This window comes from Panulirus ornatus, chromosome 68, assembly GCF_036320965.1.
Source record: "Panulirus ornatus isolate Po-2019 chromosome 68, ASM3632096v1, whole genome shotgun sequence".
Classification (NCBI taxonomy): Eukaryota; Metazoa; Arthropoda; class Malacostraca; order Decapoda; family Palinuridae; genus Panulirus; species Panulirus ornatus.
Genome location: NC_092291.1, coordinates 10,215,857 through 10,227,944, shown reverse-complemented (window position 1 = coordinate 10,227,944; position 12,088 = coordinate 10,215,857). Strand labels below are relative to the sequence as shown.

Genomic DNA, 12,088 nt, shown 5'->3' with positions numbered 1-12,088 from the left:
TCTGAGCATCAAATGTGATACTCCCTACCAATATCTAATTTTAATCCAAGAACATCAAAAGAATTCTACCTTTCAAGATCACTCTGAAGAAATCCTAGTCATCTGTCATAAATATGATTTCTCAGGAACAATGTTCAGTTCTGCTTAACCTTTTCTATGAAAAATAATTATACTAGTACTAATATCAGGTTAATGAGCTTAAGTTTCTAACATAAGTGTGGTCCTAGGAGTCTAACAGTGTCCTCAAGAATGTACCTGTTTTTAGTGGTTTCTCTGGTTCATCCCTGACCACTAAGGCCTACTCTGATCAAGAGGATGGATTCCATGACCCAAGTATATTAAATAGATGTTTTACAGCAGCTACACTAAAGTTATCAAAGGGTAATACATCATTGGTAGGACTACCAGTACTCCATGTTCTTAAGAGCAGTTCAAGCCCATTTCCAAGCTACATCTTGTTACATTTTCTTGATATGGTTGATAACCTTATCCCTCACACAGTCCAGGTTCATTTGGCTCCTACTGGGAGACACAACATTTGGCAAAATCTCGGAGACAATCCTTTTAAAACCATGATATTCAACTATAAGGAAATCTGTCAAATTTACACAGCTAGCTGGCCTTTGTTTCAGAAACCACAGAAAACAATAATGTTACTTTCAAGCACAAAACCTCAGCATAAAAACTAAGCTGAGCAATCACAAGCCCATCCTCTCTTAAATGTAATCATATCTTCCTGTCAACTTGAGCAAGGTTTGTGCAGTCACAAACCAATGATAAACCAGTTAAAGTACATACAGTAGTTTCATTCTCTCTTGCAGTCCACACATATCTTTGCACATTACAATTTAAGCCACTTTGCTATTTAGTAAGGATTATGATTTTTCACAAAAAATTTACTTATATCTCTGAAAACAGGAGGAAGGATTGGCACGATAATATGACCTAATTACAGTCAAAGACTGCAGAACCAGCTCTCTCTTAGACATTACATGGAAAAAGTCTACATTTATATGAAGTGCTGAACATATCAATATATAAGGGTGTTCCTACACTAAGCAATATACTGATTTCTCATTCACCTTAAACATTTATATGAAGTGCTGAATATTATTAATAAATAAGGGTATTCCTTCATTAAGCAATGTAATGGTTTTTCACTCACCTTCTTAAAGTCCTCAATATCCTCCTGGTAATCAGCTAATTCACTCTTTAACTCTGATAGCTCTTTCTCTTCAATAATCATCTTCCGCTTTTCCACTCCTAAGGTCTCTATAGCTTCTCCTACATCCCGCAAATCTTCACTTGTCAGCTGCAAATGTGAAAATATGTAGCTTTCCATAATTAAACCAAGATCTTTTATACATAACCTGATCCAAACTGTGAAGTTATTCCACATCTCTACACTTTTATCCCTAACTGCAATCCCAACACTCCCTTCATTTCATCTTCCCCATACTCCTTCATCCATTCATGTCAATTAAAATGCATTCAGTCTTTCTTACACCTTACTTCCCTGCAAGTACAAACACCTACATTCTCTCTCATTACTTCAACTACCATCATAATTCTGTATTTCCTAAGACTAAGCCTTTTCTTCACTCTCCAGTATAATATTTCATATCACTCTGACTAATTTCACCACTGGCCCTTCTTTTAATCAAAATGAATGTTTGGCATTCATTATCACAGTTGTTAGTACCATGGCGTTTTTTAAAAAATCTACATATATATAAGCATTAAAATTTTCATTCACTTGTTTCTTATACCCTCTATAAACTGCTGACAGTACCTGTTTTGGAAGAAAAAAGATCATATAACCTTGGGTGGATTGAAAATTATACCTAAGATATGCAATACTAGTGAAAAAAGAATTCCTGCAAACAGAACCATTCAAAAGTGGCACAAATTACCAACAAATGTTAATGCAAAGCCCATGAATATCTTCAAAACCTAGTTAGACAAATATACATCTGTTTGGGTATTTACTAAATGAAAAGAATGGGAAAATATGTACACATACATACATACATACATATACGTGAGTCAACGTGCTGTCAATGGACTGAACCAGGGCATGTGAAGTGTCTGGGGTAAACCATGGAAAGGTCTGTGGGGCCTGCATGTGGATAGGGAGCTGTAGTTTTGGTGCATTATACATGACAGCTAGAGACTGAGTGTGAACGAATGTGGCCTTTGTTGTCTTTTCCTAGCGCTACCTCGCACGCGTGCGGGGGGAGGGGGGGGTGTCATTTCATGTGTGGTGGGGAGGCGACAGGAATGAATAAAGGCAACAAGTATGAATTATGTAAATGTGTATATATGTATATGTCTGGATGGTGTGATTGTTGCACAGGGGTGCACTTGGGAGCTTATTGCATTTCATTTTCCCCGTGGAGGACTCAGGGGAATATACTTGATCACGTGCAAAATTGTGATACTTTCCAGTATATATATATATATATATATATAAAGTTGAGAGTAAATGTGAATAAGAGCAAGGTTATTAGGTACAGTAGGGGTGAGGGTCAAGTCAATTGGGAGGTGAGTTTGAATGGAGAAAAACTGGAGGAAGTGAAGTGTTTTAGATATCTGGGAGTGGATCTGTCAGCGGATGGAACCATGGAAGCGGAAGTGGATCATAGGGTGGGGGAGGGGGCGAAAATTTTGGGAGCCTTGAAAAATGTGTGGAAGTCGAGAACATTATCTCGGAAAGCGAAAATGGGTATGTTTGAGGGAATAGTGGTTCCAACAATGTTGTATGGTTGCGAGGCGTGGGCTATGGATAGAGATGTGCGCAGGAGGATGGATGTGCTGGAAATGAGATGTTTGAGGACAATGTGTGGTGTGAGGTGGTTTGATCGAGTAAGTAACGTAAGGGTAGGAGAGATGTGTGGAAATAAAAAGAGCGTGGTTGAGAGAGCAGAAGAGGGTGTTTTGAAATGGTTTGGGCACATGGAGAGAATGAGTGAGGAGAGATTGACCAAGAGGATATATGTGTCGGAGGTGGAGGGAACGAGGAGAAGAGGGAGACCAAATTGGAGGTGGAAAGATGGAGTGAAAAAGATTTTGTGTGATCGGGGCCTGAACATGCAGGAGGGTGAAAGGAGGGCAAGGAATAGAGTGAATTGGAGTCATGTGGTATACAGGGGTTGACGTGCTGTCAGTGGATTGAATCAAGGCATGTGAAGCGTCTGGGGTAAACCATGGAAAGCTGTGTAGGTATGTATATTTGCGTGTGTGGACGTGTGTATGTACATGTGTATGGGGGGGGGGGGGTTGGGCCATTTCTTTCGTCTGTTTCCTTGCGCTACCTCGCAAACGCGGGAGACAGCGACAAAGTATAAAAAAAAAAAAAAAAAAAAAAAAAAAAAAAAATATATATATATATATATATATACTTCCCACGTATTCCCTGCGTGTCGTAGAAGGCGACTAAAAGGGAAGGGAGCGGGGGGCTGGAAATCCTCCCCTCTCTTTTTTTTTTTTTAATTTTCCAAAAGAAGGAACAGAGAAGGGGGCCAGGTGAGGATATTCCCTCAAAGGCCCTGTCCTCTGTTCTTAACGCTACCTCGCTAATGTGGGAAATGGCAAATAGTATGAAAGAAAAGAAAAAGTCTGTGTATGTATGTATATGTATACATTGAATAGTATAGGTATGTATATGTGTGTGTGTGTGTGTGGACATGTATGTATTTATATGTGTATGTGGGTGGGTTGGGCCATCCTTTCGTCTGTTTCCTTGTGCTACCTTGCTAACACGGGAGACAGCAACAAAGTAAAATAAATAATAAAATAAATAAACATATATTATCCCTAAGGAGAGAGGAGAAAGAATACTTTCCACGTATTCTCTGTGTATCACAGAAGGTGACTAAAAGGATCCTTTAAGGTTTAAAGGAAGAATTTCAAAATCAAGAAACCATCATACATTCTACATCAAATTATACCCTAAATTTAAGAATAAAATATATAATAAAATAAATAAGCTGAAATACAGAAAATTCTCTTACCACAGCTGGTTCTTCCACAACAGGAGGTTCCTGGACTGGCTTTGGTGACTCCTCAGAGAGCACCTCAGCTTTGTCTTTCAGCACTGGAGCTTGGTCAACAAGCTCTGCCATGTCAGCCTTCTGCTTTAATAAAGCCAGAGTAAGTGAAACCTCCATTATTAAAACTTACAAAAGGATATGGCATAAAGAAGTGCAACAGCACATGTAATTAGCTCTCAGGTATACTCAAAACACAAAATTCTAAATTGATTTGAGAAATCAAACTCGTCTGCACAAACTCGGTTATTAAAACTGTCCTCTTAATAGTCATATACTTAAAGTTTCTCTCCTTCAAATCCCTCTTACATAACATCTCTCTTCCTTCTATTCTTCCTTTTAATTATATTGTATTCATATCTGAATGTCATAACTGGATCATAAAGAGCTGACATGTCTCAGGGTGGACTTACCTCTATTTCTCCTGACACTGAAACTGTGGCCTTTGTGATCTGCACCCCTTCAGTGAGGATCTTATTAGCTGATGGTGGTAGCTGAGCCACTTCTGCTCCTGCTTGAAGGATTTCTGCCTGACTTTCTTCAACAGCCTTTTGTAATGCCAGCTCCTGTTATCAGAAGTGTACTGTAAGATATCATTGGAAAACATTTTGGGAAGAAAAGCTGACCTAGAACCATTTAAGACTATATAAAAGTTCCAAAGATAAATTCATGTACCAGAGAACATCAAAATGGGAAAAATAAGAATAATATAACCAACTATCATGATCATCTGTATGAATGTGCTTCCTTTGTTATCCATTTCCAAGGTTCCTTGTGTAATCAAAACAACTTATCCATATCCTTTATTGTTCAAAGACTTCCTCAAACTTGAACACTCCTATCACAAATGCTATTTCTAAATTTTTAGGTCTAATTCCCAACTGGGTATTACCTAACTCTGTAGCCTAAAATATTCCAAGAAATTTAAACACCTATAAAACTTTTGAAAAATCATCCTAGAATGGGTAAAAAATAGATTTCTGACTAAATATGAATTTTTGTACTACTTTACCAACCTGCATATACGTATACAGCTTTACAAGCATTTTGAACAAGACAACCAATACTAATCTTTAGACACTACTTCAAAATCATATGCTACATCTGCAGACACATCATAGCCTAAATCACACAGCCTCCAAAATATCATATTCCATACATAAAGATCCCAAAGAATAGTAAGAACTGAAAAATATAATGAAGGCCATCTACAGGAGCATGATAAGGTCACACAGTGGTGATAAAGCAAGGGTGGTGATGGACTGAAGGTGGAAGGAGCATAGGTGGTGATGAAGTGGGGGTGTCACAGAACAAGGTATGATACTAGAGTGAGGGCAGTGATAGTATCATTGTCCTAAAGTTTAAAACAAGCAGTCAATGAAAACTAAAATCAGGGGATGGAAATTAACTGCTCACTCACAACAGACAATAACAACTATACGATGCTATTATACCATAACACAACCACAAAGATATTTTTGCAGTCATGTAGAGAGGTATTCTCTTACTTAAAAATATTCCTCCTCCACACGAGGAAGACAAGTCTCCTTAACAAATGTGTCTTTCAGGTACCAACAAAGTTAATCAGAGAGCACATGGATAACTTTCTATGAGAAGAAATTACCTAAGTAAGAGGCTATACAGTTTTAGGGAACAAAGGTGGTTAACTAGCAAGATCCATACCGGTCAATTTATGGGATACTCCCAGGTCAACTGACAGGATCCATATAGGTCTACTGGCAGGATCCGTACTGGTCAATATTTAAGGGATAAAAAATGGAATTCAGTAGGGAGAGCTTTAAAGAATCCTTTCTATGTGCCAGCATCAAAAACAAATGCAACAAAACTGCTAGTTTACCAGACTCTGTAATATATTATTTTCAACAGAAAGAGAATAGGCAAATACATGCACGCACTAATCATGGCCTCTTAGAATAAAGAAAACTGAAAAGAATGTGATTAATTATAGCTCCTTTGTAGACCAGACTCTTAAAGGTGGGAAGGGTTGCAGAAAGAGGGAGAGAGGACATATCAAAATATTCCATCCACATGCGGATGGTTTCTAAACATAAACTATGAGAAGCAGTACCCAAGCGTACACCATGGGTTAAAGCTTTAGTGCCATGGACACAAGCAGACAGCTCATGAGAGCAGAGGACAAAATAATATGTGGAAAATCATCAGCATATTCACTGTGTTTCACTGAGAAATTGTACAGACTATTACATAAACCAAAATATTATCATATTATGGGCTAGACAATCTTGATAAAAAAAAACTACACTGCACCCATTCTGGAAAGACTGAAATATACAAACAAATTATCTAACCTCTTCTGCTTTCTTCTTGGCTAGCTCTTCTTTTAATTTCTTCTCCTCTTGGATTTTTTCCAGTTCCTTTTTATCTTCAGCAATCCTCCTTTCTTCAGCTCTGATTACCTCTAACCGTGTCAGGTTGTCAATCTTACCCTCACGCTTACCAATGGCTGCTTTAGTCCGTGTGGCAACCTTTTAATAGAAAAAAAGAGAAGAATTGTGCAGTTAATGAACTAGAAAGGTGATCCCTAAAACACTTCTTTCAGTGCAGCATATATACTGAAAGTGACCTAAGCACGGATGGAAAATACTGTACAGAAAAAATCATAAATATGACTTAAATAGTGACCAACAACAGGGTCATCAGGTATATATGGGATGACAGGCTGTCAATGGACTGAGTCACAGCATATGAATTGAACAAAGGTAACCACAAAATGGTCTTTGGTGCTTGGCATTAGACAGGGGGCTGTGGTTTTGCTGCATTATATATGACAAGAAGAAAGTGGATGAGAGCATATGAGGCCATTTGTCAACTATAAATTTGTACAAGTACAAATGAAAAAAATGAAACTGAAAATAACAGAACTTGAAAAAATCATGCCAACAAAGATATAATGAAATGAAAGAGAAAAGGAAAAAGATAAATGAAGAGAGAGTATGCAACAGTAAAGAAAAGAATCCATACAAATTTCTACAAACAAATAAGAAAAAATACAAGAATGGGCCTATTAAATTTGGTGAAAGTAAAAAAGTGACCCTAAGCAAATATCCAAGAAAGTATTTGACAATAGCTGACTGTTACTGATATCATTTCTTCAAAAACATACCTCATCTGGTAGTGTTGAAATAGTGGCAGCCAAAGTATCAGAAGGCAGAACATTCTCTGGAAGGTACAGCGTTCGTGATAGGAGAAGCAGAGATGGAGGCACCTTTTCCTTAAGACTCAATTCTAACCACTGAGTGAGCTGCAGGCGGAGTCGTTCTTCAGACAAACCATAGGCTCTCATCCCTCTTGTACGGCATGCTTGCTGCAGCTCCCACACTGCTAGAGAATCCACTCCTTCATTCTGGATGATCTGAAGAGTCCCCACCAAAATGTTTTGCCTGAGTTATCTTCTTTTGAATTCAGGAGCATTGTAATGTCTCAATTCTAAACATAAAATTCCTAAACATTTACTGTTCGACAAACCAACCATTTAAGAAAAAAATACTTTAAAAACATGCAACTGACAATTCATAAAAGGGGATTATCATGTAACACAACACCTACAGCTTAAATGATTCAACATCTTATTCTATCCAACTATATCTCTGATGCCCGTTCCCTCCAAGAACTTCCATCAAGGGGGTACCCACATCAAAACAGTCTCCACTTGTCCTGACATGCCTCCCTTGCATAATGCCATTCCACACATTCTTCCCCATTTCTCTCCCTCCACTACTCATCTAATCTAATTCCCCATGTCACAGGTGGTGTTCATCTACCACCTACCCCTTCTCAAGAAATATTACATTTTACCCACTCTACCACTCCACATTTCATTCCCTTTACATTCCCTGCCACACTGTATCTCTTAAACACCAATTTATTACTTTCTTCATTTCATCTAGTCATACCACATGCTCATCTCAAATAACCCAGTTCTGTAACTCATCCCACATCTATGTTTTGGCTGCACAAAATCATGATGGGAGGATTATGCTGTTCCTTAATCCTTTTTCCACTTCCATACTTACATCTCTACCCTTTTATCATTACATTAGGGGACCCAGTGACTCTTCTCTCTCCTCCCACATCACCACTTAATAAAGTTCCAATTGTCCTCCTTGTCAAAAGACCTCACAAATCTCCCCTCACGGCATTCTCATTTCATATTCTGCATACAGTGATGCCATAAGTATAATAATCATAATCCTATGAATGATAAAACCTAAAACATACCATGAAACTCCTAGGAATAAAGCATAGTCCCCATATGATCCTCTACCAACATGCACTTTCACAAATCCTACATAAAGTACCTATTTTACTTCATACACTCTTTTCCCCAATTTTCAACTCACCTTGTCATCAGCAGCCAATGATCTTAATTTCAGTCGCAATTGGAATCTTAGAAAGTTATTTGTACCAAAAGGTTGCATCTCCAACAGTCGGCACAATGCTACCAACTGAGGTCGAGAAAGTGAATCTAATGTAATTTCATCTTCAAATAATTTGCTGAATTTCAGAATTTCCTCATTACTAACAGGATCACCAGTTTTTGTTATCTGTAGTTTGGAGACAAAAAATATGTTACAAAGAATTAAAAAAGAACTCAACACTAAATAACAGAAAACATATCTTCTAAGAATCTACTAAAAAAGCTAAGTGATGATGCAGTGGCCTTTGAAATCCTGACATTTATTCCACAAGGTTCTGAGTAATCCTTAATCTCAAATGCAGCAGAAAAATGATGATAGTTTTAAGCCTGATATACCTGCCACACTGATAAACATATCAAAAGTTCCAAAAAGTATTTCTGTTCAAAGATAATACTTAATACAATGAACTTGAAATAAATTACTGACCTTCTCAAAAAACTTCACAAATTCCTTGGCACTCTCTGAACGGTGTCCTTTTGCCTGCACAGCCATGCTGTCCAAAGTTTGCTGAAGGAATTTTGCCATTTCTAGTTTTACTTTAAGTCTTTTCTTCATCTTTGCTTCCTGGAAGTAAAATTCAAACTTTCTATCACGTTTTTAGTTATAGCATGTAAATAAAAAACCTTTGTCTATTTTGTTGCAAAACTTGCAGAATCAATATGTCATTAATGCATACACATAAAAGTGTGCCAAAGAGAATCTATATTCAACAGTCACACAATTAATAACTACAATATATATTGTACCTTTTCATTAGCAGTCTCAAATGTGGATGGAAGCATTCCAGGAAAGAGCTTGAGTGCCACAGGTAAAAGGAATTCCATAAAGGGGATAATGACGAACACAGAGAACGGCAACAGGCGGAAGAGGTCACTCGTTGTTCGCACCAACTGGAATGGTAAAGGTGTATCCTTTTAAAGAATTAGTGGCATAGTACAGTACATGTTACAGAGAACCAACAAAAGATTCTGAGCAGACCTTTACAAACCAAAATATCTACTCACTCATGACATGACCACCTAATTCCAAATTTCAAAGGTTGTATGACTTTATCAATATTCAAAAACTTCTTAGGAAAGTACTTAATGACTGTGGAATACTTCAATAAAAACAAAACAAAACCAACTTATAAAAACAAAAACAAAAACTTCAGAATCTGAATAATAACAAAACATTTTCTCGGAGTGGGTACATTGAAGAACAAGATACCCTTGGAGTATAATGCAGTTAGAATTATTTCACTTCTCATAAAATAATGAGAAAGCTGTGCTTCACCCACTCTTTTTGGTTGATTAAAGAGTCACTAAAGACCAAACTTGAAAAACTGGGTTCAGTCTCAGCTAATCATCAACCAATATAAAGCTGATACTGGTAGAGGGAGAGGTAACATGCAGAGGGTGAGTGCCAGGTACATGTGTGTTTTGAGTCAGAACAGCCAGCTAACTCTGTAAACTATGTCTACCCGATATAAAGCAAAGGTGGTGCCACGGATTCGACAGGGCATGATAGTACAACACCAACCATATGGGGATATAAAGTATATCTGGTTACTTTGGTCCTCAGGCACAGCATTACATTGCATATATATATATATATATATATATATATATATATATATATATATATATATATATATATATATATATATATATATAATTTTTTTCCATACATATTTGCCATTTCCCGAGTTAGCGATGTAGCATCAAGAACAGAGGACTTAGCCTTAGAGAGAAAGTCCTCACTTGGCCCCCTTCTCTGTTTCCTCTTTTGGAAATGTAAAAAACTGGAGGGGATGATTTCCAGCCCCCATTCCCAATATATATATATTGGATGGATTGCGCAAAAGATGCTTGTGGCATGAGAAGAGTGGGAGGTGGGCTGTTTAGAAAGGGTAGTGAGTGGTGGGATGAAGAAGTAAGAGTATTAGTGAAAGAGAAGAGAGAGGCATTTGGACGATTTTTGCAGGGAAAAAATGCAATTGAGTGGGAGAAGTATAAAAGAAAGAGACAGGAGGTCAAGAGAAAGGTGCAAGAGGTGAAAAAAAGGGCAAATGAGAGTTGGGGTGAGAGACTATCAGTAAATTTTAGGGAGAATAAAAAGATGTTCTGGAAGGAGGTAAATAGGGTGCGTAAGACAAGGGAGCAAATGGGAACTTCAGTGAAGGGCGCAAATGGGGAGGTGATAACAAGTAGCGGTGATGTGAGAAGGAGATGGAATGAGTATTTTGAAGGTTTGTTGAATGTGTCTGATGACAGAGTGGCAGATATAGGGTGTTTTGGTCGAGGTGGTGTGCAAAGTGAGAGGGTTAGGGAAAATGATTTGGTAAACAGAGAAGAGGTAGTAAAAGCTTTGCGGAAGATGAAAGCCGGCAAGGCAGCAGGTTTGGATGGTATTGCAGTGGAATTTATTAAAAAAGGGGGTGACTGTATTGTTGACTGGTTGGTAAGGTTATTTAATGTATGTATGACTCATGGTGAGGTGCCTGAGGATTGGCGGAATGCGTGCATAGTGCCATTGTACAAAGGCAAAGGGGATAAGAGTGAGTGCTCAAATTACAGAGGTATAAGTTTGTTGAGTATTCCTGGTAAATTATATGGGAGGGTATTGATTGAGAGGGTGAAGGCATGTACAGAGCATCAGATTGGGGAAGAGCAGTGCGGTTTCAGAAGTGGTAGAGGATGTGTGGATCAGGTGTTTGCTTTGAAGAATGTATGTGAGAAATACTTAGAAAAGCAAATGGATTTGTATGTAGCATTTATGGATCTGGAGAAGGCATATGATAGAGTTGATAGAGATGCTCTGTGGAAGGTATTAAGAATATATGGTGTGGGAGGCAAGTTGTTAGAAGCAGTGAAAAGTTTTTATCGAGGATGTAAGGCATGTGTACGGGTAGGAAGAGAGGAAAGTGATTGGTTCTCAGTGAATGTAGGTTTGCGGCAGGGGTGTGTGATGTCTCCATGGTTGTTTAATTTGTTTATGGATGGGGTTGTAAGGGAGGTAAATGCAAGAGTCCTGGAAAGAGGGGCAAGTATGAAGTCTGTTGGGGATGAGAGAGCTTGGGAAGTGAGTCAGTTGTTGTTCGCTGATGATACAGCGCTGGTGGCTGATTCATGTGAGAAACTGCAGAAGCTGGTGACTGAGTTTGGTAAAGTGTGTGGAAGAAGAAAGTTGAGAGTAAATGTGAATAAGAGCAAGGTTATTAGGTACAGTAGGGGTGAGGGTCAAGTCAATTGGGAGGTGAGTTTGAATGGAGAAAAACTGGAGGAAGTGAAGTGTTTTAGATATCTGGGAGTGGATCTGTCAGCGGATGGAACCATGGAAGCGGAAGTGGATCATAGGGTGGGGGAGGGGGCGAAAATTTTGGGAGCCTTGAAAAATGTGTGGAAGTCGAGAACATTATCTCGGAAAGCAAAAATGGGTATGTTTGAGGGAATAGTGGTTCCAACAATGTTGTATGGTTGCGAGGCGTGGGCTATGGATAGAGATGTGCGCAGGAGGATGGATGTGCTGGAAATGAGATGTTTGAGGACAATGTGTGGTGTGAGGTGGTTTGATCGAGTAAGTAACGTAAGGGTAAGA

The 12,088-nt window shown here is 38.3% G+C and overlaps 1 protein-coding gene across 2 annotated transcripts in view; it reads right to left on the bottom strand.

The window, feature by feature from the left end:
• The window catches only part of Letm1 (Leucine zipper and EF-hand containing transmembrane protein 1), a 38,869-nt gene that overhangs the window by 6,263 nt on the left and 20,518 nt on the right, over nt 1-12,088 (bottom strand). The window contains exons 3-10 of one of the 2 annotated variants that reach the window (XM_071659508.1): nt 9,256-9,399; nt 8,936-9,073; nt 8,432-8,635; nt 7,195-7,443; nt 6,380-6,556; nt 4,463-4,615; nt 4,014-4,136; nt 1,166-1,312 (exon numbers count right to left, since the gene is read on the bottom strand). In XM_071659508.1, coding sequence (XP_071515609.1) covers nt 1,166-1,312; nt 4,014-4,136; nt 4,463-4,615; nt 6,380-6,556; nt 7,195-7,443; nt 8,432-8,635; nt 8,936-9,073; nt 9,256-9,399 — 1,335 coding nt within the window. The remainder of the gene's footprint in view (nt 1-1,165; nt 1,313-4,013; nt 4,137-4,462; nt 4,616-6,379; nt 6,557-7,194; nt 7,444-8,431; nt 8,636-8,935; nt 9,074-9,255; nt 9,400-12,088) is intronic. The other variant, XM_071659509.1, reaches the window with a different exon arrangement.